The following is a 25855-nucleotide window of genomic DNA, read 5'->3' as shown; positions in this document are numbered from 1 at the left end:
ACTGAAGGAGTCTACCATTGATACCACAGCAACAGAAATGATTTGCAGAATTTTTGACAAGTTTTTTGACATATGCAACACGCGCTCTGTAGATGAACATATAATCAAAAAAAAGCCTAATGTCAAACCATTTTATGAAGCTGGTGATGAAAGGCTTGAGGTAGTTCGTATATTTTCCTTGGTCTAGACAATACAATACTTGGTGTTTACATTATAGTGGTTGGAAGGGACCCTGCTTAAGTATTTGGATGACTGGCAGAAATGGGTGGAAGGCAATGAGAAGATTCCTGCTGGAGCCAAGAAATACTGTTTATTACCAGACCAGACTGTGGAAGGAATAAAGATTTGTGGTAAGTGTCACTGCATTTTAAAGGTGATGCTAAAAAGCTGTTATTGTTTAGTTCATTCACTGAGAGAAGTAATCAAGTTTCTATTGGATCAAAATGGAATAGAGTATGTGTTGACAGAGCGCTTTAATCAGGACCTATTGGAAATCTTCTTTGGCCAGCAGAGATCCAGGGGTTTCCGCAATGACAACCCATCTATGAAGCAGTGCTTGGAGAATGCCCAGGCACTGGTAGTTCAAAAGTCATTAGCCTGTGACGGGAGTAGTAACATTGCCAAGAAAAGAAAGAGCATGGGCTCATTATCCCCATTGTCCAGACCCTTACCCAAGCGTAAATGCAAACGACTTAATTTTAATTAATTACTGTTATTCTGACTTTAAAAGAAATTAAATTTATAACAATGTGACAATGTTTAATTACTAACATAATGATTGTACTAATGTAATTCTTTTCTTGTTCCTTTTGTACCTTTGATGTTCTTTTTAGTAGCTAATTTGTACTGCTCCACAAGCTGGCTTGCAATGGAGAATCCTCTAATAGTAAACCACTCTTGAGCGACTTCTCGTAAAAGTGACATCTTTACTTTTTCATCAGAAATATCAGTAGCGATTTCCCACAGGAACTTTACATTTTCATCACAAACCACCTCACACATCACCTTTTCTTTTTGCTCTCCTGCTGCAATAAGCCTATAGGTGATCATCTCAATGGCGACAAAGCACCTATATGTATCATCAGATACATGCCGCAAGCCTCCCCTATCATTAGTGCAGGTCCAAGTTTTGACATAGTCCAGGTATGAGCTGGTATCCTGAGGGGTGTCCCCAACAGCATCTTGCCCAACCATGGACAATAATGCCCCCACAATTTAACTGCCCTTTCTTCTGTGCTCTGCCGATGTTTCTTGATTAGTTTATAAACAACATATCCTGCAGCATAGTAAATAGCATTTTCTTCAAACTGCGACAGCCTCAGTGGGTACTAGCTGGTCTTCTGCATTATCAACTTGAAATAATCTGTCCACAATCATCTATGTATATATAAATGTATTTATGCTCGGTAAGCATACACAGTTAAAAATGGGGTGTATGGTAAACACCTTTAGGGGTGTTATAAGTGCCATTTTTGTGGGGCTCCCTTTAGGGTGTTCCTTTTACACCCTTGCAAGTTGCTTTTCTTAACACTGCATAATGGTGTCTACTCTACACTTTATATATCTTCAACAAACACCCCTTGTACTAAAGGGGTGTTTTCTGAATGCCCTTAAATATTTTATGTACACCTTTTCAAATTGTTACACCCTTTGTGGAGTCAAATGGTAACTGATTTTACTCTCCGTTAGGGTTTAGTATACTCCTTAAATAGATTAGCTGAATCTGATCTTAGGTACTTAGATAACCCTTCATAATTCTCTTGTACACCCTTCTATATACATCCCATAGCCAAGCATTCAATGATGTGAGTTTTTAATGAAAAGTGTATTACAAACATTGTACATAATTAAATTAACAAGTTTGAATAAATGATAAGTGTTTAATTCACATCTTTTCTAAATTTCTTATAATGTTTGTTACTACCATAGGAACTTCCTGGCTGTCTTTCAATCCGAAGACGAAGTGCTGGATGAACAGCAACAAACACTTGATAAATTTTGGATATGTTATGTTAAAGGTAAAATATGCTGCGATCAAGTCAATCATGGCATCACTGACGCTACTGGACTCAATAACAGTTTCTTGCTCAGCACACACAAAGATTTGACAGTTGACATCTCCTGGTACTCCAGTGATTACTAAGTAAGGTGCACTCTGCTTTATTTTGGAGACCCCATTATCTATGTCTTTGTCACAGGTCTGCAGAAAAAAAATCCAAATAAAAAACAATGTATATGTGTATATAACTTTTCTATCCAACAATATTAAGGCATATACATGCACATACAATGATGGTATTTTTATATAATATTATACTGTATAGCTATACCTCAAACTTTTTCATAAAAACGACATCTTTTCCCATTCCTCGTGGAAAAAAGTGCCTATTAAGTATATCTAAGCATACCACATCTTTATGGTCTCCAAGAGGAAATGACACTCATAATGCTTATGTATATACTGTATATGTGTACATACCATCAGGAGAGTGTAAATCTTCATCCTCTTCATCTAGTATATCTACTAACTTTTTAATAAGTGGCCTGTGGACAGCTTCTAGTTTAGCTAGTGCCATAATCTTACGACGCCATTTTGACCACGTTTCCATGAGTTTATTGATGTTTGCCTCATACGATACAAGTTCTTTAAATTCTAGCCGTATCTAAAAATAGATAAATATCAGAAGTTTAATTAGGCTACAATTTATTTCATGCATGTACACCTTATATAGTTTACATTTGCATGCACATGCAGCTCAAAATTTATATTTCTTAATTATCATATTACACACATATAGGTATGCATACCCATCGGGAAGAGCTCAAGACTGGAAAATTTTCAATGACTTCAGATAACATTGGTTCACTATTCCTAATCCAGTAGCGACGCTTTGTTTTAGTAGCTTCCATCAATCTCTTCAGTTCTGCATAGCTACCCCCTTTCTTTTGAGTGACCTTTGTGTACTCTGTCTTCAAGTCCTGTACAGCTGTGGCATACTCCTCCTCGTCCATGTCTGACTCTTCCTCATTGCATAGCCTTAACCTTTTTGGAACTGGTGAGGCTTTTCTCTTGTCTTCTTTAGGCATTTTTTTCCGGAAAATTTTGAAAGCATTCCTCAAACCAAGCTTCCACGATCCCTATTCAGGTACATCAAAATGCACTTGCACATGCAGAAAAATTTATCTTACATATTTGCTCTGCCCTTCAGCGGTGTCCTGTAGTGATGGAAATTTCGTTATTAATGCTTTGCAGACTGTCTTGTACTGCTCCGGAGTTGGAGTGATTGTATGTGCACATATATATGTCCTTAAAACTTGAGTGATCTCCCTCCTCGCTCGTCCATCTACTATCCCAGACCTCACAGCATCCTGGACGGATGCTGGAAAGGTTTTCAGATCCGGAATCGTGAAGCTTAGGTGCCAGTCATGGTTGATATTTGGCAAGCTCACTTCAATGCTCTGTAGACTGGATCCAGAAGTAATAGCTGGCGTAGAAGTAGTGGGAGCAATTTCATTATCCAGTAGTGGTCTTGGTTGGTCATGTATCGAGCTAGCGCTTGAAATGTCCAACATGCTGGATGAACTGCTGCTTCCAAGGATACTGCTTTCTTCTGACTCCATGATGGAAATCCTGCTGCGCTCTGCAGTGTCATCCGGTTGAACAGCGAGGTTGTTGCTAACACTGCTATGTTGCTGCTGTGCATGAAAGGAGATATTTAAAAATCACCATATATATCAAGTAGCACGATTGCTATATACGTATATAATGTATCTATAGACTAGCTACAGATTTCATAAACTATATAGCTAGACTGCTCAGTATGTATGAGAAGTCAGAATTTACCTCTCGCAATTTCTTTAACAAGTTTCTTATCTGGATTCTATCCCCTATGACAGGGAGCAGGTCTTTTAAATCATCTTCAGACATGCTAAGGAACGCATCCCCATTGATCAGATTAGCTTGGAATTCCGAAACAGCTTCACTTCGAATTCCCGCACTTGTTGCGAGATAATCTGCTAGCTGCTGGTGACTGAAATCTTCAATGTTAACATATGCCATGATATGCACACCTTCACTGAAAGCTATAGTTGCACGATCGCGAACTGAGTTGCTGTCGCTTTTATCTTTGCATTGCTCACGTGATATCTACGTAGATAAACATGCAGTTGTATGATAATATTTACTCCTAGATCATCCGGAATAGCTATACATAGTTGACATTTACAAAAAGTGTGTTCCCGAAGTAGCTATAGTCTATAATATTATCTCTGTCACTTTTATATTGCGTGTTATAGAATGGCATTGGTAAAGTGTCAGCTATGTCCCGTCGGTATGGCAAATCAACCTGTTTAAAATTGGTGAGTATATAAAGCATCTTCGCCTGTTACATGTAAGCCAGCCTGATTTTACAGTTACATGTGGCATTAATGGTTGCCAAAGAGTTTACAAAAATTTTGGAACATTTAAAAATCATTTATATGCAATGCACAATGATGGAATTGAGCCAAATATGATAGTAGCTGCAAGTACACGAGATAAAGAAGTATTTACTTCCGGTAATGACACATCCGACTATACACCAACAGAAGAAAGCATAAATACTGGCCAGGATGAAATTAGTGATCAAGCAATGGAAATTGACACTTCACCTGAGAATCTGCAGCGGTCATCTGCTCTATTTTTACTTGGATTAAAAGAGAAGCATAAATTAACCCAGGTTACAGTTGACAGTATGGTTGATAGCATTACAACACTTACTCATCAAAATGTTAATTGTTTAAGATCACAGGTATGAGCATTGCTAGCTGCAGTATGTATAGCTATATGCGGCATGTTTTGATATTATTACAGGTGTTCAAAGCACTGTCTACAACAGATATTTCACCGTCAGTAATGAGTGAGCTGGAAGACTGCTTCAGCAAGCATGAAAATCCATTTGTAGGACTAGAAACCAAGTACAAACAAATGCAATACTGTTTGAAGAACTTCGATTTTTGTGTAAGCCACATTTTGATATTATAATACCCATCATTATATAAATGTCACTGTAGCTATGCATGCAAGCATGTATACTGTGTTCATCTCCATGCAGGAGCCTGTTACCATAGAGCTAGGTGAACGACATGTATGGAAAGGGTCTGGTAGCAGTCGGAAGTTAGTTACTAAGCATGATACATTTATTTACATCCCAGTCTTGCAAACGCTACAAACATTACTGAACAACAAAGCAATTATGTCAGAGGTAACAGCTAGCATTTTGTATCCGATTAATTTATTAATTTTATCACTATCTAGGTTGACAAAGGGCACAAATCTTCATCAGAAGTTCTTCATGATTTCTGCGATGGAAAAGTCTATTCATCACACTCAGTTTTTTCAGTGAAGAATCCTTCTCTCCAGATAATGCTTTACTATGATGACTTAGAGGCTTGTAACCCCTTGGGGTCTAAAGCCAAGATTCACAAGCTAGGTATAAGATATAGAAAATATATCATAGCTATATGTGCTAATTTTGATTATGCCTATAGGTGCATTTTATTTCACATTGGGGAACATGTCACCAAAGCTGAGATCCTCTTTGGCCTCCATCCAGTTGATGGCCTTAGTTAAATCCAGTTATATAGCAGTACATGGAATGGATGCAATTCTGAGACCATTTGTTGACGACATGAAAAAACTGGTGAGAAAATTATCATGGTAAATTAAAGTAGTTCTATGGCAATTACTCTATAGGAAACAGGGTTTGAATTTAAAGTAAATGGAGGATGTCTTAAATTGTTTGGTGCACTCGCAATAGTGTCTGCTGACAATTTAGGCAGTTTGGCACTTGGAGGCTTTAAAGAGAGTTGTAGTGCTTTGAAAATGTGCAGGCATTGTATGGCAACTAAGGAAGAATCTCAGACAAAGGTTAGCTATGCTACTCACATGCCTACAAAAAGTAATCAATCCTTGTTAAGTTCCTTGAACAGAAATTTCAATTACGAGAGAAAACATCTCACAAACATCAATGTGAAGAAGTGGAAAAGGATAAAACTGGGGAGAAATCCAAGGAATATGGAATAAATCGTAACTCCATTTTAAACGAGTTAGCTTATTTTCATGTATGTTCTGGTGCTCTAATTCCAGATGTCATGCATGACATTTTGGAAGGCGCCCTTCCTTATGAAGTTAAGCTAATGCTTCAAGTTATGATGAGAACAGAATGTTATTTTTCCTTAAGTACATTAAACTCTAGGTTAGAAAATATTCATTATGGTTACATGGAAATAAAAAGCAAGCCTACTCCTATTTCAGCACAAACCATAAATTCTGATGGAAATTCTCTCAAGCAAAATGGTACCTACATATAATACTGCACGTGGAAATTTGCTATTTATTTCTATTTATATATAGCTTCACAAATGTGGCTTCTTGCACGCCTGTTGCCAATGGTCATTGGAGATTTAATACCATATGATGATGAATACTTGGAACTGTATTTACAGATGATGGACATTGTAGATATTCTGTTCTCCCCTTCTATTACAGAAGATCACACTGCTTACTTGAACATACTCATTAATGACCATCATGAAGAGTTTTGTAGGCTATATCCTGGCCACAGTGTATTACCCAAACAACACTTCATGGTACACATGGGTCGGCTAATGATTCAGTAAGTCAGTGTATACATCAGTGTATCAGGCTACCATATGCAGTGGCTTAATTTTCTATTACCATATCCCACTTGGGGCATCAAAGGCTAGCCGCTAACTTCTGTGACGACCAAACATAAGACACCTCTCAAGCATACAACCATAACTAATTACAAAATAATAGTAATTATAGCTGGCACTCACTATAGAACTATACATTACTTGCATAATGATGAGACCATCCAGTATGAACCAAATGCTGTATAATAATTATGTATACTATATAGGTGCTATATTTTTCATACCTTTTTGGTAGGTTTGGACCTCTTGTTCGTCATTGGACTATGCGTTTTGAAGCAAAACACTCATATTTTAAACAACTGGCACAGTCACTTGGAAATTTTATAAACCTACCCTATACACTTGCTTCAAGATATCAGCAGTATCATTGCTATTTACATACAACTACACAAACTGAAGAGTTTCCTGGCCGAGAGAGTGCAGTTGAAACAGGACCAGGTAAAAGTTTCTCAGCTGCCTGCAGTTTGTTATGACATGCCAATTACAGGAGAAACTGTTGCCAATGACACTTTAAAGGAACACCTAGCTTATCCTATTTTAACCACATTCAAGTGAGCGAGTATATATAAATTTTTGTAGGTAAATATGTGTACACCTGCCGACATGAGTTTAACAGGTCTTTAATAACAAGAAGTGTTTTACATGTACGTATATATATATAGGGTATACTATAGTAGATTTTAAACCCAGATATTTGGAATGCTATAATATGCTACAACATTATACCATGTAAGCTACTCAAGTGTTCTCATCTGCCATGATGTTGTGATATAATAATTATGTAGATATGCACTGAGTATAGAGCACATGTTGGTGTTATTGTTCGTGTTGAACATGATTTACCTGTGATTGGATGCATCAAGGATATTTATTTAATTAATAACACAGAAGTTTATTTCTGTGTAAAACTACATTGCACGTATTACGAGAAACACTTTAGAGCATACATCTTGGAATGCAACACAATTGGAGAAACTATCATCAATCATTCAGCACTGTTTTTACACACTCCACTACACATTCGTAAGTCACAAGTACTTTCAGCTGTAACTTTTGTTTGTTTACCACATGCTCTGTGTACAATATAATCTTAATTTACAATGAGCAATTATTGTGCATAACCAAGTAACTACTACACTTGAGAGTGCAACCATATTATTTATTAGTGTCCAACCATATTGCATATATAATCCTTCTTTGAGAGACCTACATCATAATTGTTATGAAACTGAAAATGGTATAACTAAGCTGCATAATCCCACTAGTAAATCTACAAACTTCCTTCTGATGAGTTCAGGGTTGTTTGTGGATAATCTCATCACACTATTGACACAATTATAGTCATTATAATTACCAGTCTGAGTGGCTCTGCAAAATAAAAAAATTTCAGGCAAGTCTCTTTATGCCAATATAAGTACAACTATGTATGGTCGATGTCATTCAATGGAATTATTTGCAGCAGTGGGACAATTCTATCACTTTGAACCAGGTGAGAAGCATTTGATCTTGAGGTGCTCCGTGGCCACACATTGATGATTTACTAATTCCACACCTGAGAAATCATAGCAAAGCTACAAAACTCCCTCTATGTGCAAACCACAACTATGCATAAAGAAAATTACATTTCAAGGAAAGTTACAATGGTATTATGGTCAAGGTGGTTGTGGAGGACAAAAGCTGTAGGTAATGTAACTAATTACATTAACCTGGTATTGCATCAATTTCTTTGTACTGTATAGATGTATACCTTCTCTGTGATGTAAAAGTAGCTACCATATACTTATGTGACATCTGCAAATGTAATAACTATGTACTTCATAGAAAACTAGCAATATCTATCCTAAAAACTTGATGAGGTCAGAGTAGTCCATTTGTGGATAATCTCATTACACTATAGACAAAATTAGTCAATACCAGTCTGAGTGACTCTATTACAGATAAAGTCTGTAAAGAATCTTAATACAAATGTGGAATGATTTGTATTGTTACTGTGCACCAGATGAGAAGTAATACTCTGTTCTGAAGAAGCAGAGAATTTTGGTAAAGCTACAAAAACTCACTAGCTGTGTAAACCAATTACAATTCAAGCAATCATTACATTTAGAGGAAAGGGACAATAATGGATTATGGTTAAGGTAGTGGTGCATGTGGGGGACAGTTGTAGGTAATATAATTACATTAACATAGTCTAGGTGCCTGAATCATTTCTGTACACTGTCCTACTCTATGACATAGTTGTATAGCTATCACATTTCTAGCTATAAGTAGCTCTATGTGACATCTAGCAAATGTACAATACTAGCTGATTGTTTATAGATACTGTACATAATAGTAAACTGACATTTGAGAATCTTTCATTCTGTTGTGGTCAGGGTGGTTTGTTCGTGGATTATCTCACTACACTATTGACACAATTACCAGTCTGAGTGGCTCTGCATAGTTTAAATATTACAGATAAAGCTTTATGGCAGCCAAAGGTGCAACTACATAATTATGATGGCATTAAATTTTAAAGTTTTATACTTACAATGTTAATTATGTGCCAGCCACTGAGTATAACTACAGCATTTTATCTTCAGTTGCTCAGTGCCAAATTCATTGATGATTTGTGTCACAGAAGCTGAGAAATTGAGGTGTTGTGACAAGGCTACCTATTGTACCACAAAAATTGACTGTAATCAGAATTACATTCCAAGGAATAGTGGTTGTGGGTAGGTAATGCAACTAATTACATTAACCTAGGTGCCTGCACCAATACTTTTGTACTCTATAATGACATAGTAAACAAAGCCAGCTTTGCTACATCTGCAAATGTAGAGTACTAATAATTGTCAAGTTATTATTATATTTTATAATTGTAAGACTCATATGCATGAGCATAGTACAATGATTAGTTACAAATTAAATTAGAATGTTAGTAAATAAGTAAGTAAATTAATTAAGTATAAGTAATTAAGTAAGTAAATTAATTAAGGATAAGTAATTAAGTAATTGAAGAGATCACTAGTGTACAAGTGTAGAGAATTGTTGTAGAGTTGGTGCATTGACAGTGACACTTGGTAAAGCATTCCACTGAGGGACTACTCGTGGAAAAAAACTGTACTTATAGCTATTAACTGTTGAAGATATTGTAACAAATCTTTTGTTGTGACCTCTAGTGATAAGAGAGTTTTTAATCATACATTCTGGGAGTGAAACATCTATTAAACCATTTAAGATTTTATAAAGGACACATAGAGACTGAATATCTCGTCTTTTCTTCAAGCTGTCCCACTGTAAAGTTGATAACATTTCACCAACACTGCTGTATCTGTTAAAATCAGACATCACATATCTAGCAGCTCTCCTTTGAACAGATTCTAATTTGTTAATATTAATGTTGGTATAGGGGGACCAAACAAAAGCTGCATACTCCAAAATTGGTCTGACATATGTACAATAAGCATCAACTCTAATATTCCTCTGACAGAAATGAGTGTTTCTTCTTATAAATGCTACACTGTTAAAAGGGAGGTGTAATTATAACACAAAAATCATGTGTTATTTGCTAGTACCAAAAATGACCAATCACTATAGTGCTATATTGACATCTTCAGGTAAAGTGCTAAATTAACATCAAAAACATGTGTTAAAAAGTCATTTTATTTTGTATAATAACATGGTTAAATTGTTATATTGGCATGGTCAGTGTTCCTTTGATATTGAGGTTACACCAGTGGCTTCCTTGAATTAACACAGTCAGGCTTCCAATTTTTCTGTTCCTTTCAATGCAGTGGCTTCTCATTGTTCTCCTAGCCTTTGTTGTACTTGTGTGCTCAGGAGCCACTGCCAAATAAAAAAATAGTAAATGTACCACTGTAAAGTTAACATGCTTACATTTGTATTCTTTTTCTTCTTTCAGATTTGTTACAGCTGTGTCATCAAGGTTTCTCCTACATTAAGAAACTCACAAACAATGAACAACTGCAACTTTAATTGATGCAAAATTTGCATTAAGAATAATTGTACCTAAAAAGAAACAATGTACAATGAACCTATGTACAATCTAACAAATGTTCATCAGTCTATTAAATGTCAAATGTTTTCAATATCTGCAATTACTCCCAGCTGAGTTGCATTCAACGAAGGGCACCCTTTCGGGGTCAGCAAATATTTCGCAATGAACAAAAGGCAAGAATTCCATTGCTTAGGGTAAGCAATGTCAAATACGTAATAGCATGCCATCATTGCAACCACTGCTTTTGCAAAGTTGTCAACTGAGAACAGTATACCTTTCTCAATTGCAATAAACCATTGCCTAGTGGTCACAGAACCAACTTGCACCATGTATGGAGCATTTTCAGTAATTTCCTCAACTTTTTTGTCGATATCATCACCATCCTGTAGTATAATTTGACAACAATAGCAAATGTAGCTGTACATGTACATACCTCCAGAAAGACCAAAAATTCAGTACACTTCTTTGGCATTTTGCTGTTTAATAGCTTTCGCAAGCAAAGCAAGAGCACCAAAATATCTGGATCTATATATCAAAAATTACACTGTACCACATATATAGTTGTACTGCATGTTTACCTTCACAAATATCTTCAACTGATTTATCTTCGTATTGTGATATTAAAGGGAGAAAAGACAAATACGTTTTCCTGTGCAATCCAGCCTCCAATTTGACTTTTTGGTAAATTTTGGGAATCCAGATCTTCCAGTTGGCCATAAAACTCTTCATAGGGTCCTCCATAACGGTAATGGATGCAAAATCCACCAAAAGCTGCAATACACAATACACAATTGTATGTATGAAACTAATAGAGTACATACCATGTCAAAAGTTTTAAGGGTAGGAAATTTTTTGATAACCTCCAAAACAGACGGCTTTTTATCAACAATCCACTTGTGCCTGTTTGCACTTGTTTCAGCCATTAGAGATGAAAGGGCACTTTTAGATTTGGTTTTCTTAGACAGTTGTTTCTCTAATTCTTTTAAATGCAAATCATACGTTGCGTCATCTAGCAATGCAGAGGATTGAGGACACGAGTGAATTCCTATCTTCTTCTTTTTAGTAGGTGGAGAAAATTCAAGTCCAATAGAAGAAGAACGTGGCTTGCGTCGGATGTTGCGGAACCGAGTTTCCAAGCCCTTAGCCCACGATCCCTACCATATAGTTATAAGTGTACAATAATATGAATAACATACAACTTACAAATCCTGTGCCAGTACTATCCTTCTTTCCGTTAAGTAGATTAGTGACAATTTTTTTGGCAACTATGTTATACTGATCTGCTGTAGGGTACTTGCAAAAATTAAGCATCTTTGCTGTAGTAGCTTGTGTGATTTCTGCTCTAGCAGACTTAGACATTAAACCAGAAGACAAAACGCCCATTGTACGCTCTGAAAATTGAGTTGGTGCAGTGAAATCTTCTTCCCATCCTTCAAGGTAATCTGGCACATTGGATGTTATGCTAGCTTGCACTGATGGTCCCTTTAATAAAAAAAAAGGAACCATTATTAAGCCATTTTAAAGTAATAGCTTTTTGTATTTACCTGATTCAACTTCTGGCTTGCATCTACTACGGTAGAATTTTGTGTATCAACTTCTTCTTCATGGGGTAGAAGGCTCTCTTCCAGCTCTTCGCCAGCCAAGTTTTCTGCACTGTGTGGTTGTAATAAATCTTCCTCCATGAACTGCATAAAAGGTTGTGATTTTATACAGTACTATGAAAACATATGCCTTACATTTTCAAGGTCTTTATGACTGCCAGGTACATCTGATAACTCGCACGACGACGGCGACAATGGCGAGGACAATGGAGAGCGTGGTGTACAAGTAGGCACCGTGGATGCTTCTTCCTTCCGTCTATCCTTCCGTCTATCCTTCGAGCCTGTCGCCGCCCCCACCAGGGCATACATTCTCCTTTTCTACATCACGAAGGCTAACGATAAGCTGCTGCAATCTTTTTCGGTCGCCAAGTGCCACTACACCCAATTCTAGCATATCTTCTTTATCAAGGCTAATCAAAACTTGTTGGTCAACTTTATTTTCACGAAATATGTCTACTACTGTATCATCAAAGCCAGCATCAGAAAGTAACCTGCACATCGTTTCAACACGTTCCATCATGCTGCTCTGTGATCAAGTAGTCTGGCGGCGCCCGACCTTTACTTTTATGCAAAGTGACGGGCGCCGCCATACTAGTGTGTGCCTTTCCGGATTTCTTAGGCTCGTCATACTAATCAAATCATCAAGGGTGTCATTTGAGAAGAACAGACAGGATTAAACTCGTGCATTTTTAGTTGTTCCGCCGTCTCTACTGAATTGATTCTAGTTAACTATATGCAGTGCCATCTTTGCGAAGATTTCTCTGTGCCAACTCGTCAACTTTTAAACCGTCACATTGGCAGAGTACATGGAAATTCTCATAATTTCCATATGACATGTGGCTTTGAAAATAGCAGTGGTACTCGTTGTGAGACCACCTTTAACAGTTTTCACACCTACAAAAGGCATCTTAGAAAAAAACATCGTGGGGAAGTAAGTGAGTGCGAACAAGAGGAACAAAGACCAACTGGAAGCAGTGCCAATTCTGCAAAAGACTTGTATAATGATTCGCCTGAGGAGCCTTGTCATTCGCCTGAGTCAGCGCCGCTAGATTGTCCCCCACAGTCCTTGGCAAATAATAAAAGTAATTTAGAAAGGGAAGCAGCATTGTGGATATTGAAGTTAAAAGAAGGGAAAAGGCTAACTCAATCAGCTGTTGATGAGATACTATCGGATGTTACTGAACTATGTACTAATGTTGTTTGCCAGCTTGGTGATGACCTGCGTGCTATTTTAAATGTGAATTCTGACGATATTCCCGGCCTAAATGCACTGGTTAATGAAACTTCGCCATACACATCACCTTTTGCTAATATTAAGACACAGTATCTTCAATTGTCTTATTATAGAAAATACCTTAATTTTGTGGTAAGTGATTTTGTTATTAATCATGATGTAAATTTGGTTGTACAGGATCCCATACAAATAACATTAGGAACATCCTATATTTGGACTGGTGAGGGTCAATCACGACGACTAACAGAAGTTGATCAAAAGTTCACATATGTACCAATACTAGAAGTTTTGAAGAACATGCTTAACTGCCCTGCTGTGTATGAAGAGGTTTGTAATCATTAATCAAGTATTATAGCTAATATGGTAGAAATCTTAATAAATGTATGCATGTGCATGTTTCTAAACAGTTATGTTCAGTTCAACCTTTGTATAATTTCAGATTATGAGAGGACATCAACGTTCTGATGAATTATTGGAAGATTTTTGTGATTCTCCTAAATTTAAGTGCCATCCTTTGTTTGGTTCACATCACAATGCTCTTCAAATTTTCTTGTATTTTGATGAATGTGAACTGTGCAACCCACTCGGCTCCTTTCGTAAGAAGCATAAAATAGGTTAGATTTTATAGGGTGGCGTATTTTTCTACTTTGAATGACCTATATTTTGCAATACATTGCTACTACTATACAATAGGAAACATACATCCGATGTACCGGTCTACTTTGGAAGCAATTCAATTATTGTGTTTGGTTGAGGCCCCACTGCTGGAAGTTTATGGACATGACAAGATATTAGAGCCAGCCATTAAAGATATCAAACAGCTAGAAAAGGTAACTCTTTTTTATTGTGTATACCAGAATACTTCAATATACTTTGTTGGCTGTATATAGGGCTGTACTTTTAGTACATGTGAAGGCTTGGTAAAGTTCTATGGAACAATCGCTACAGTTTCTGGAGACAACCCAGGAAGCAGTGCTGTGGCAGGATTTAAAGAAAGCTCAGCTGCTTATAGACTATGCAGACAATGTTTGACAACAAAACCAGAAATTCAACTCAAGGTATGTTTTAGAATTTCTCACATGTTGTACATGGAGTTTAAATTAACAGCTAGGTTATGTTATAGCATGATCATGTGAGGATGTGCTTGAAGTTTACATGTAGTACCTGATCTAGTACATAGTGGGAAAGTTTAACCAAAGAGAAGCTTGTGACCCTTCATGATAGGCCTCCATTCATCTACCGAACTCATCAAACTTTTTCTCCAGGAATCGTTGCTGTTATATACACTGTAGAATGTACATACACTACTCATAGAACATGATTGTATGATAATTTACATTTGTAACTGATTTCTTCAATGTTTTTGTTAGTTTCATGAGAAATACTTCGATCTTCGAACACCACTGAGCCATCAGCACCACTGCCAACTTTTGAAAGACAATCCTACTATCAGAGATCATTACTCTAAGACTTTTGGAGTTAACAGGGAGTCAATTCTCAACTCATTGATGTATTTTGATGTAGCAGATGAATGTGTGGTACCCGATGTGATGCACGATGTGTTAGAAGGATATTTGCCCTACACAACTAAGTTAATGCTAAATTATTTCATAAGGTATTTTGTATGCTATTTGTTTGATACTGTGTGCTACCAATAGTCCCTTCTTCTATTATGAACACCTGATACTAGAGTAAAATGCCACTATCGCAAAAAAATGTATTCTCCCTACTTTCGTTCTATCTATGTACAGTATACCCACTTTTAAATTACATTGTGACGATGGTTGGGGGGGGGGGCTATTTAAAATTTATTTAAAGTATAGTCATTTTTGTGATCATTCAAGTTTGTTTTGTCTCTTAACTAGTACTAGGTTATTCAGCAATGATGATATAAACAGTCTTATGTCCAACTTTGATTATGGATTTGAAGCAATATCTATTCCTTCTCCATTGACATCAACTATCCTTCAGTCTGCTGATAAAACTCGTCTTGGACAGACAGGTATGCCAGGTTAAATTAATTGGTCAGATATTCTCATAATTATCTAAAATTAAGTCCACATGCCAATTTTTTACCAAGCATTTTTTGTAATGTGTACACATGACAAAACATTGGTACTTCTGGTTGATGAGCAAAGGAATCAGCGTGTATTGTGACTGGGGAATCTTAATTTTAGTGCAATGTGTGGTGATGTTTCATAATACTTTTGTGATTGCCTATGTGTACAGTTCAGTATATGGAAATAATTCTTACAGCTTCACAAATGTGGACACTAGGAAGGATGCTTCCTGTGATGATAGGACATTTTATACCACAAGATGATGAACATTGGGTCCACTATATACAACTACTGGACATAGTAGATCTGATATTTGCACCAACTGTAAATCCTGAGACTCCTGGATATTTGGAAGTTTTGATTGAAGAAAACCTCGAACAATTTGTCACTCTGTACAGAGAGTCCGTGTTGCCTAAAATGCATTTCTTAATTCATGTTCCACGTCTCTTGGCAAGGTACACAATTTGTATTTATTAGGGTAAATGCCTAGCAATCACTTATGCTTTAAAAAAATTGCCATATTTTCTGGCTAGCTATATACAATTGTTCATGTATACTAATTCCCTCTGATAGTTGGTAAGGTTTCTCTCAAAGAAATTTGTAATTACAGCTTCAATAATCACCTCATTGATGACACTGTCAACACTTAACTTACAAAAAACTTTATGAGGTCACATGCAGCATATTATTTTGCATATTAATGCCTGTGTCAAGTCTCTGTTTTTTTTTGCAGACTTGACCTTTGGTGAGGTACTGGACAATGCGTTATGAAGCAAAACACCAATATTTTAAGTCTCTAGCAACACATATGGGGAATTTCATCAATGTAACTTTTTCACTTGCAATGAGACAGAAGTCATACCAGTGCTATGTGTTAAATTCTGATTCAGGATTTTGCTTTAAAAGTCAAATTATAGGGAAAGGTAACATTAATGTTTTCAGTTAAGTCTTTTATGCATCATTATACTGTACAGGAAAAAACATTACAGTGCAAGCAACAAATTTTAAAGATCAACTATCATCTTATTCCTTAACTGAACATGACATGGTTTTCTGGTGAGTATATCAGTAGCCTGAAAATAATACTCAATGCATTATAATTTCAGTACACAAACTGCTGAGGTTTCTGGTGTGAAGCTAAAGACAGGAGTTGCTGTTGTCTTGAGCGCAGAGGATAAATCACATCCCAAGTTTGGTATAGTAAAAAATTTGTTCGTGGTGGACAATGAATTGATTTTGGCCTTGCATGCCCTGGAAATATTGGAGTACAGTGTCCACCACCACTCTTGGATTGTCGAAGAATCTGACAGAAGATCAGTAATGTCAGCCAAAAGTATTCCTAGTAGACAAGTGCTTACACTTCGACCAATAAGGGATACGTTTTTAAAACAATTTTTTGTTACATTGAAATATTCTCTGTAAAATAAAAGGTCATGTCATATAATTATTTAAGTCATTTTGTGGATGGCTAAGTACAATATTATATGTATCAAAAAAAAAGTTGCACACTACACGTACATACATTAATTTTACATATAACACGATCTGTGTAGCTGATCATTCTGTATCAATGTCAATAAATGAATACTATCAATACAGAAACATTATCAGCAATGCATTGCCTTTCGTTCCATTTGTTCAATGCTTTTTTAATTAATATGTGTGGAATAGTTTCACGACGGTCATCAATTTCAGTGTTCCTGGCAATCTCATCCACTACTTCTTGTGAGTTCATTACGTCCCACAGTCCATCACTTGCAATGACCAAAAACTTAACCTTGTCATCTAAGTATCGCATGTGTACATCAGGGATAGGTGAAATCAGAAAATCATTAGTCTCAGTGACACTCCAAAAATCACCAATACTTCGGGTCATGTTGAGGAATGGGATGCTTTCAATGCAGTGTTTTTTGCAGGCATTGCTACAACCTTCTGGGTCTCTCTTCCTTTTCCATGCAACTCTTGTGGTGCCATTATTTTGCTTCACCAAGGTCCCTCCTAATTCTTCAATGCGCCTAGCCTCCTCCTTGTCATCAGGTTTGTGGTTTTTAGTTATCACCTCTGCTGTTAGTTTGGTCTCATCACAGTTACTACTTGCTCTACCTATGACTACTTGGGAGTCGCCAACATTAGCAATATATATCAATTTGCTGTCTACGCTTCGAAGTATAACGCACGAGGCCGTAGTTCCAGACGTGCTGGGATATCCATCATATTTTGAAATCCAGTTACTTACAACCTTACGCATTCCATCGTGAGTTTGAATAAATCCAGTTGTGATTGCCTTACAAATATCTTGCGGTTCGCTACTTTTATATTCACTTACAGACTTGATATTGTCCCAAAGATGATCACGGGTATATTGGGCAGCTTCCCTTCCGCCATGGCCATCAAAAACGGCTAAGAAGCAAGCTTGTTCTCCAGTGTTTATTTCAACTTTAATAACATCTTCCATTGTTTGGCGACCTCCTTGGCTACAAGCACCCACGATACAATATCTTGAGTTCACCATTGAGAAATCAAACTGCATGTTGCACGTTGGGCTGAAACAAACAATTGTGGCATTCGGTTTCCGTCGTTGCATGAGCTGCCGTGTTATACCAGCAAGCTGTGGTAAGCAATGAGAAAGAATGGGTGTTAATTTCACTTCAACATTTTGAACATAAGGAGTACACTATATTATAATAGCTATAGCTGGTGTTAATATTACATGAAATGGTGGTAATTATGGCAACCACTTGCTAAAAGAGCACACCCAGGAGTATTAATAGCAATAGGTTAGCAAATATTACACAGTTCATAGATGCATAATTCACACGGCAATGTGCTAAAACAACTAGCCACTTTTTACAGTGTAGGGCAGAGTTAGCTCTTTTACAGATACACTCAATATGCTTGTTGAAAGTAAGTTTACTGTCTAATGTAAGTCCTAAGTATTTAGCTTCCTGTACATGGGCAAGCATTTGATCATACAGTGTGTAGTGTGTGACAGTTGGATGCACTTTGTGAGTAATTGTTAAAACAACACATTTAATTGGGTTAAATTGCATAAACCATTTGTTTGCCCAATGTTCCAGACAATGTAAATCATTCTGTAGGACATCGGAGTCATGCTTAGAGTGAATTTGGCGATACAATAGACAGTCATCTGCAAATAGGCGACAAGTAGATTTGATACAGCTGGGTAAGTCATTTATAAAAACAAGGAACAGTAAGGGGCCCAATACAGAGCCCTGAGGTACTCCACTGGTAACATTGACAACTTCTGAAATAGAACCATCACAAACAACTTGCTGTTTACGGTTGGTTAAAAAAGACTGAATCCAGTTAATTGTCTCTCCGGTAATTCCGTAGTACCTTAACTTTAACAGTAAGAGTTTATGGGAAACTTTGTCGAAAGCCTTGCTGAAATCCAGCAGTATGCAATCAGTTTGTGCATTGTCATTTAAACTGGATGCTAAGTCATGGACGGTTAATAGTAGTTGAAGATCAGCAGAGCGTTTTTGGCGGAAGCCAAACTGATTGGTTGAGAGGATATTGTTACGTTCTAAATGACCCATCACATGCGAGTAAATAATGTGCTCTAAAGTTTTACATAATAAAGAAGTGAGTGAAATGGGCCTGTAGTTAGCTGGGTCGGATCGTGATCCTTTCTTGAAAATAGGTGATACTGTTGCTTTTTTCCAATCTGTAGGGATTATGCCTTGTTTAAGGGAAGCTGAAAACAAAATGAACAAACATGGAGTCAAATCTTCAGCAAACATCTTCAGAAATTTAGCAGGGATGTGGTCGGGTCCTGCAGCTTTTGATGGATCAAGATCTTTTAGAAGCTTAGTTATTCCAGAGGCCTGTAAATTGATTTTAGAAATACTTGAGAAAGGAGAGTCCCCAATGCTTGGCAGGTCATCATTTCTGTCTGGTGTAAAAACAGTACAGAAGTACTCGTTCAAGATCCTCGCTTTTTCTTGACTTGTTGTATAGGATTGCCCATGTCTTTCTAAGGAGGGTATACCAGTGTGATCAGATCTTAAAGATTTGATGTACTTATAGAACATTTTCCGCTTACCATACACATAAGGATTGTGGATAGTCTTATACATATACTGATTGAAAGCACGTCTAGTTTCCCTTTGCATAGTTCTCTTAATATCTTTAAACCTATTCCAGTCAGAAATTGAATTTGAGGATCTTGCTTTGTTGTAGTACCTCTGCTTACGCCTCCTTAGCTGTTTGATGTTGCGACTAATCCAGCGTTGTTTGTGGTTTATACGGACAGTTTTAGATGGGATGTAATTGTCCATAATATCCAGTAAGTTATAATGTAAAACATTCCAGAGAAGCTCAACGGGGGTATCTTCAGTAAATACAGATGTGTAGTAGTTCTTAAGTGCCAGTAACTTAGTTTTTATGTCATTATGATTCAAGGAATTCCACAGGAATATTTTACGAGCTGTATTTTCTTGGTAGGATGCCTTCATTTGAAATGTTGTGAGAATGATGTCATGGTCACTAATTCCAGGAACTGGACCAGATCGATGTATTAGGGTTGCCCTGTTTGTAAAAAGTATGTCCAATAGGTTTGATCCTCGAGTTGGGAGCTCAACCATTTGAGTAAACCCACAATCAGAAACTAAGTCCAATGTTATATTATTGATCTCCAGAGGATATCTATATCCACAAACGGAGCTGGTGCTCCAACATATATCAGGTAAGTTTAGGTCACCTGCACAAACAATCACTGCCCTTGGATAGGCTAACACAATGCTATAGATAGCATTACAAAGTGAGTGGTAATTAGATACATCTCTATTAGGGGGTCTGTATTAGGCTTAGGCCTATTATGCTTTTCAAATTGCCTATTATGCTTTTGAGCAATGCTCCAAAATTTTCCCTATTATGCCCCAATTATGCTCCATTGTACCCAATTATGCTCCATAAGTCTTATTTTTATTTAAACACACATGGGTAGCTACAGGAAACAACTTTGTTCTAATGTTTGGTTTGCATAATAATTTATAATGTCAACGGTTATTATATTGAAGCATAAGTGATGTCTCTATGTAATCCTGTAGGCTGTTTTCTTGTTGGTCACTGAATGAAGCATTCAAAAGTGAGAAAACCCTTTCTGTAGCTGCAGAAGACGGTTGCAAAACAAGCACTTTGCGAGCAGCAGATGACCAATATGGCAGCGCACCAGCATTCAGTTTCCACCAGTCAAGCGGATTCAAATCTTCACTGACATCAGCAGTTTTTGCTATGTATTGTGGCATTTCACTTTTTAATGATGGTATGACATGTACAAGAAATGGAAATATCTGTAATGAATCCACCATTTTATCATCAGGTTTCATAGTATAAGCTTTATGGGGAGAAACAAACGTGCTGCCTTGAAAACTTGCAGTGGGATTTTCAAACTGGTACTTAGCTGTCTATTAAAGTATGCAATACCAGGCTGCATGCAGTTTTGGCATGCTGTTTCAGTCTTTCCTTAACTGTGTGAGACCCTTTTGATACAGAGTTGATCACAGCCTCAGTGTTAGGAGCACGGGTTTCTATTCTTTTGATGGCGATTTGCAAAGCATCTATTATTTCATAGCATGTAAAAACCAAGGGACCATCTCCTTCCAGCTTGTAAGTGGTTTTAACAAACTCCTCACCATAGTCGATTACAGCTGCTAACTCAACTTGAAGCTTGTCCTTTTTGTCATCAGTGAAGAACGAGAGCAGCTTGGTTCTTGTAGCAGAAGGAAGATCTTCATTATTCTTAAGAAATGGCTCCACATCCCCAAAATGTACCATAACCTGATAGTAAACTTCCCACCGACTCCACCATCTTGTAGGACTGTAGGAAATCATTTGCTTTCCTGTTAGTTCCTTCCAAAGCAGTTTGGTTTTAGGGCTGTGTGAAAACATACTCACCCAAGCTATTCCAAACTCATGAAGTATTGGAGTATGAAAATTTTCTCCCACTCTGTCAATTGTGTGTGAAAAGCATCCTATATCAACTAGATTAGGATACAGCACCTTAACTGTTCTCATAGCAACACCGTTAGATGCTGCTCGATCTCTCATGGCTGCTAAGAGGTTATCAGTACCAATACTGTACTCTGTAGACAAAGTGTGTATAAGCTCTCGAGCAATTTCTTCTCCTTTGAGGCTCTTCGACAACAGCTGCACTTTGATAAGACGCTGTTCAATGTTCCACTCACAAGTAACAAAACGCACTACCATAGCAAGAGCTTCACCCAATCGACTAGTGCCATCAAATATTACTGAAACATCTTGTTCAGAAATCTCACCTTGTATTCTACTTTTCTCTTGCTTCAAAACTACTGGGATCAAATCCGACATGTGGTGCCTGTCAGTAAGACGATATCCAGTTTCTTCAAGCAGTTTTCTGAAGTGCTGTAGTTTGCTCAACGGAACTGCAGCTCTGAGAAAAGATTCTACCACTTTAACACGGTGTACTTGTTGTTCCATTGGCAGTGTTTCCCCTCTAGGGTGTACTTCACTGTTATGTTGCTGTATTGCTTCAGCAATGGTTTTTTCTCTTTTATTCTTGGTGTTTAATGCATCCTTACCATTCTTATGTTTGACAGATCGAATATGATTCTTTACACTGCTCTTTTTCAGATTAACTTCCTCCCTGCAAGCATTGCAAAATAGTTTCCCACTAGATACACACAGGTGTTCGCCTTTGAATTCATCAATCCGCTGTTTTGGCTTAATGCTAGCTGCAGCTTTACGTTGGTTTGTACTCTTACAAGAACGTTTACCAGCTGGAGGATTGTTTGTGGTAATCGCTCGTTTCCTCGCCAAAGTAGATGGCTGTGGGCACTTCAGCACATCCAAGAGTGACTGGGCTCTCTTCTGTGTGGTACTTATATCGCTTTCACTTGCGTTCTCAGTCTCTTCCCTCTGGTGTGTTTGTAGCAAAGTACAGCTGCTACTCGATGCCAATTCACCGCAAACGTCGCTACTGCTGTCATGTATCTCAACGTCACTTGATTCGCTGACATCAGAGTCAGAGGATAAATCTATTTCTCTAACTACATCCATTTAAGAGCAGTTAACAGTACTGAACTTCACAATTAGCACTCAAATTAGTACGAAAATTAGCACCGCGCTTAATTCCAGATAATTATTTTTGATGGAGCTTTAGCTACAACAGGGAAACAATGCAAGACAACAAGCAGAGAGTCAGAGACATAGCGTTTTTGGACTTTACTAAACCCAAAGGTATGCTGTAACGTTTTCTAGTATAAACTGTTGAAAATTTTCCCTATTATGCTCGCATTACGCTCAAAGCTGGCCCATTATGCCGGCATTATGCTCGATGCTTTGGCATGCCTATTATGCCTAAAATTATGCCGGCATAATCGGTGCATGCCTAGTCTGTATACACTTATACGTATCATTATGTCACTAGAGTTTGAAGATGCTTTCACTTTTACTGCGCATATTTCACAGTGGTTGTCACAGTCAATAAGTTCCGATTGGTACTGCCTTTTTATACCAATTAGAGTACCTCCATAGCCATCACTTCGATCTTTCCTATAGATTCTATAATTTTCAGGGAGAACTTCACTGTCAAAAACTGATTGGGATAGCCATGTTTCGCAACCAGTAATGAAATCAGGTTGGTACAAGTCAATAGATTCCCACAAAGCTTGCTTTTTACTAACTACGGATTGTATGTTTACTGAAATCAATGTTAATTTTTTAGAAGGTAGATTAGATGTAGGTGTACTATTAACAGGGTCAGGAACAATTGTTAGAGGGAGGTGGGGTAGCAAAAGTAATGAGTGGCGATTGATCCATGGCTTGAATTTGAGTTGGTGGTGCAGATGTATGGGCAGTAGTAACGGGATCAGGGTTATTATTAACTGGCTTGCTTAACACTACTATTTTGTTATTTCTTATTACCAAGTTAGTTTCTCCACTTAACTTCCTTCTTTTTAATTCATCTCTGAGCATTCTAAATGTATCTCTCTCTTGTCTTGTTCTATCAGGTGAGATAAAAATGTTACTGAAGTCTTTGTGGCAGTGAAGATTATGAGCATTTCTTAGGATTAGCAGCTTCTCTTCTAGATCTGTGACTGTTACTAAGAGAGGTCTAGCTTTGTTGCTAGCAGATCTACCTAATCGTAGTACCTTAACTATCTTTATGGTAAGCCTGAGACCCTCTTTACAGACGTGAGCAAAAGCATCACTATCTTCATCTGATTCTGATAAATTGTATACAACATTACATTTACGACGTTCCCTTTCTGAATATTCTCTGATGACATTTATGGCTTCTGCAGCACCGGTGGAAGGTGGAGGATGTGAAGGGGGTTTGGTTGTAGGAACACTTTTGTCAGATTTAGACTGATCATGTGCAAGGGCTTAAACCTTTGATGATAGGGCTACTAGACAGGCAGATAACTCTTCTATCTTGGAAGCTGTTTCTTGTAATTTTCTGCTGACTAGCTCATGACCTTGTTGAAGATTAACTGTAATACTGTCAACACTATTAGTAGATACATCTGTATTTCTGACCAACTGCTTAAAACGTGTTTCACAACCATTCAACTTGCAGCAGTAAACAAGGTTAGGAATACTTTTAGTAACCTCTGCAAGCAGTTTGTACTGCTCCTTACTTAGACCCTCACAAGCTGTGTGGACCCAAGAAAAACAAATATCACACTGAGCTGCCTCACTACCTTTACCCTTGGTAGTACACTTCTTTTTACAATGGTTACAAATATCACCTGGCATACTCAGTGCTTTTGGTGGGGTGTTATCTTCTTCGCGTCCCCGCTTGACTGCTGGTGTGGTCATCTTGACAATGAAAGGTGCCAGACGTTGAAACCTGCACAATAACAACAACCACGAATGTTCCTACCAAAAAGATGGCTTGCCTTCACAGGTACCGTTATTTACTAGAGCCACGGTACAACAGCGTGAGCGTTTAGGAGACAGTAAGACTGTCGAACGGCTGTACCAGCCGTCCACGACGTCACCTTCGAACTCCGACAAAATACGCGGTTTGAGCAAGGCAGTTTAAGGTCAATAGTAGCACTCAAAAGTCTGTGAGAAGGAAGGTGAAAGTGAAAAGGATAAAGTAGACGCCATCCACAATCGAAATTTTTTTTACAGTAAAATTGACTATCTGTATCTAATTTGTGTAAAAGACTTCACTTCTGATGAGGTCAGGGTAGATAATTACATTACATTATTGACACACTTAACCATTACTCTTCTGAGTGGCAGATTAAAGTCTCTTTATGATAGCAACAAAAGTCATCCTGAAGTCATCCTGTAGAGAGTTTGGCTAAGGTACAAGTTTATCCTGTTGAGAGTACCCATGTAGAATTACTGCAGTTAAAATGTGGACCTGTGCTTGCACATTGTGTAGAATTTGGTCTTCAGGTGTACAAAAACTATTATGTATCAACCATAAATTTATGTAGGTTGACTTTAGGAAAATTGCCTGTATATGTGGGTGTTATGGTAATGGTGTTGCGGGGACAGATCTATACAACTTAGTCTAGATATTTACATCATAATACAGTACATTTCTGTACATCTCCACTGCTTGAGTCCAGTGGCTATTTAACTTCATATCATATATTGTATCAGTATATTTAGCAGAGGCCACTTGTGCACTTCAACTGAATTAACCCAACACAACTGTATATATGGATACTGCACTGAATTATGAAAAGTTACAAGGCTATAGTGACTCATGTATGTGTAAGAGTTACACTTAATACAAAAATAAAGAGAGCATGATCAGTGACCTAAGTACATGCAGACATAATAAACCCTACAAAAATACCAAAACAACGTATGGTACACAACCATAATCCTAAGGTATCATGCGGGTGTGATACAAAACAGTCTGTAGGTGCAAAGTATAATTGAACTAATGATAATACAGGGTGAACACAGTAAACACAATTATAATGTCACACATATGCAGAGTAAACAGTTACAATTCATTACATTCTTATGTAGTTGGTGAAACCTGTGTTTGATACTTAGCTGCCTGATTGGTATTGCTTACTTGGGCTATATATTAATAGAATATTATAATGCATAGTGGTGGTAGAGGTGAAAGCTATATAGGTAGAAAAGCGTCTTGGAATCATAAAATTTTAACTACTCACAAGAAAGCACCTATTTCACCTTCCAACTGACTATCTGAACTATTGACCATATTAACAAACTCAGCTTTGCATTAATAGTGTGCAATGAACAT

General features: G+C 37.4%; 8 protein-coding genes across 9 annotated transcripts in view; 4 read left to right on the top strand and 4 right to left on the bottom strand.

Moving 5' to 3' along the window:
- The first annotated feature begins 29 nt into the window (after positions 1-29).
- On the top strand, positions 30-945 carry LOC136244900 (uncharacterized). The gene is made up of 3 exons (XM_066036440.1): positions 30-160; positions 218-350; positions 402-945. Exons 1-3 carry the CDS (start codon positions 38-40, stop codon positions 704-706), a joined length of 561 nt encoding a protein of 186 aa, XP_065892512.1. The 5' UTR covers positions 30-37; the 3' UTR covers positions 707-945.
- An 861-nt stretch (positions 946-1806) lies between these two features.
- On the bottom strand, positions 1807-4060 carry LOC136244021 (uncharacterized). The gene is made up of 6 exons (XM_066035549.1): positions 3845-4060; positions 3190-3696; positions 2809-3138; positions 2480-2663; positions 2331-2422; positions 1807-2200 (listed from the first exon to the last, which is right to left on the bottom strand). Exons 1-6 carry the CDS (start codon positions 4058-4060, stop codon positions 1886-1888), a joined length of 1644 nt encoding a protein of 547 aa, XP_065891621.1. The 3' UTR covers positions 1807-1885.
- A 424-nt stretch (positions 4061-4484) lies between these two features.
- On the top strand, positions 4485-7566 carry LOC136244020 (uncharacterized). The gene is made up of 11 exons (XM_066035548.1): positions 4485-4790; positions 4853-4999; positions 5094-5243; positions 5297-5471; positions 5530-5681; positions 5735-5908; positions 5971-6102; positions 6487-6656; positions 6953-7155; positions 7205-7268; positions 7503-7566. Exons 1-11 carry the CDS (start codon positions 4485-4487, stop codon positions 7564-7566), a joined length of 1737 nt encoding a protein of 578 aa, XP_065891620.1.
- A 2751-nt stretch (positions 7567-10317) lies between these two features.
- Positions 10318-13847, bottom strand: LOC136245014 (sterile alpha motif domain-containing protein 3-like). The gene is made up of 8 exons (XM_066036542.1): positions 12451-13847; positions 12259-12399; positions 11918-12196; positions 11536-11868; positions 11293-11485; positions 11148-11239; positions 10594-11097; positions 10318-10542 (listed from the first exon to the last, which is right to left on the bottom strand). Exons 1-7 carry the CDS (start codon positions 12622-12624, stop codon positions 10792-10794), a joined length of 1518 nt encoding a protein of 505 aa, XP_065892614.1. The 5' UTR covers positions 12625-13847; the 3' UTR covers positions 10318-10542; positions 10594-10791.
- On the top strand, positions 12960-16189 carry LOC136244019 (uncharacterized). Its single transcript, XM_066035547.1, has 9 exons — positions 12960-13681; positions 13727-13876; positions 13989-14163; positions 14243-14379; positions 14440-14607; positions 14920-15164; positions 15415-15551; positions 15806-16064; positions 16183-16189. The coding sequence occupies exons 1-9, from the start codon at positions 13049-13051 to the stop codon at positions 16187-16189; spliced, it is 1911 nt and encodes a 636-aa protein (XP_065891619.1). The 5' UTR covers positions 12960-13048.
- A 207-nt stretch (positions 16190-16396) lies between these two features.
- Positions 16397-19488, bottom strand: LOC136245011 (protein phosphatase 1D-like). The gene has a single exon (XM_066036541.1). It carries the CDS (start codon positions 18191-18193, stop codon positions 17183-17185), a length of 1011 nt encoding a protein of 336 aa, XP_065892613.1. The 5' UTR covers positions 18194-19488; the 3' UTR covers positions 16397-17182.
- Positions 19489-19497: 9 nt separating this feature from the next.
- LOC136245010 (uncharacterized) lies at positions 19498-24601 on the bottom strand. The gene is made up of 2 exons (XM_066036540.1): positions 24363-24601; positions 19498-24266 (listed from the first exon to the last, which is right to left on the bottom strand). The coding sequence occupies exon 2, from the start codon at positions 22666-22668 to the stop codon at positions 21031-21033; it is 1638 nt and encodes a 545-aa protein (XP_065892612.1). The 5' UTR covers positions 22669-24266; positions 24363-24601; the 3' UTR covers positions 19498-21030.
- Positions 22705-25855, top strand: part of LOC136245009 (uncharacterized) — a 52136-nt gene continuing 48985 nt past the window's right edge. The window contains exon 1 of one of the 2 annotated variants that reach the window (XM_066036538.1): positions 22705-22848. The gene's annotated coding sequence lies outside the window, so the exon portion shown is untranslated. The remainder of the gene's footprint in view (positions 22849-25855) is intronic. The other variant, XM_066036539.1, reaches the window with a different exon arrangement.

The sequence above is a fragment of the Dysidea avara genome, chromosome 14 (assembly GCF_963678975.1).
Source record: "Dysidea avara chromosome 14, odDysAvar1.4, whole genome shotgun sequence".
In the NCBI taxonomy this organism is placed as follows: Eukaryota; Metazoa; Porifera; class Demospongiae; order Dictyoceratida; family Dysideidae; genus Dysidea; species Dysidea avara.
The sequence above is the reverse complement of the archived record's forward strand: the minus strand, read 5'-3'. Positions and strand labels throughout refer to the sequence as shown.

Bases quoted from the DNA above. Each gene is read 5' to 3' on its own strand.
- LOC136244900 (XM_066036440.1), top strand. From the start codon at position 38: ATGATTTGCAGAATTTTTGACAAGTTTTTTGACATATGCAACACGCGC. The intron at 161-217 runs GTAGTTCGTATA...TTTACATTATAG, and splicing joins CTGGTGATGAAAGGCTTGAG to TGGTTGGAAGGGACCCTGCT. The intron at 351-401 runs GTAAGTGTCACT...GTTATTGTTTAG, and splicing joins GGAAGGAATAAAGATTTGTG to TTCATTCACTGAGAGAAGTA.
- LOC136244021 (XM_066035549.1), bottom strand. From the start codon at position 4,060: ATGGCATATGTTAACATTGAAGATTTCAGTCACCAGCAGCTAGCAGAT. The intron at 3,139-3,189 runs GTAAGATAAATT...GTACCTGAATAG, and splicing joins CTGAAGGGCAGAGCAAATAT to GGATCGTGGAAGCTTGGTTT. The intron at 2,201-2,330 runs GTATAGCTATAC...TTTTTTCTGCAG, and splicing joins TTTTTATGAAAAAGTTTGAG to ACCTGTGACAAAGACATAGA.
- LOC136244020 (XM_066035548.1), top strand. From the start codon at position 4,485: ATGCACAATGATGGAATTGAGCCAAATATGATAGTAGCTGCAAGTACA. The intron at 4,791-4,852 runs GTATGAGCATTG...ATATTATTACAG, and splicing joins TTAATTGTTTAAGATCACAG to GTGTTCAAAGCACTGTCTAC. The intron at 5,000-5,093 runs GTAAGCCACATT...ATCTCCATGCAG, and splicing joins TGAAGAACTTCGATTTTTGT to GAGCCTGTTACCATAGAGCT.
- LOC136245014 (XM_066036542.1), bottom strand. From the start codon at position 12,624: ATGTATGCCCTGGTGGGGGCGGCGACAGGCTCGAAGGATAGACGGAAG. The intron at 12,400-12,450 runs GTAAGGCATATG...CCTTTTATGCAG, and splicing joins GTCATAAAGACCTTGAAAAT to TTCATGGAGGAAGATTTATT. The intron at 12,197-12,258 runs GTAAATACAAAA...TTTTTATTAAAG, and splicing joins CAAGCCAGAAGTTGAATCAG to GGACCATCAGTGCAAGCTAG.
- LOC136244019 (XM_066035547.1), top strand. From the start codon at position 13,049: ATGCAGTGCCATCTTTGCGAAGATTTCTCTGTGCCAACTCGTCAACTT. The intron at 13,877-13,988 runs GTTTGTAATCAT...GTATAATTTCAG, and splicing joins GCCCTGCTGTGTATGAAGAG to ATTATGAGAGGACATCAACG. The intron at 14,164-14,242 runs GTTAGATTTTAT...ACTATACAATAG, and splicing joins TCGTAAGAAGCATAAAATAG to GAAACATACATCCGATGTAC.
- LOC136245011 (XM_066036541.1), bottom strand. From the start codon at position 18,193: ATGCAACGACGGAAACCGAATGCCACAATTGTTTGTTTCAGCCCAACG.
- LOC136245010 (XM_066036540.1), bottom strand. From the start codon at position 22,668: ATGGATGTAGTTAGAGAAATAGATTTATCCTCTGACTCTGATGTCAGC.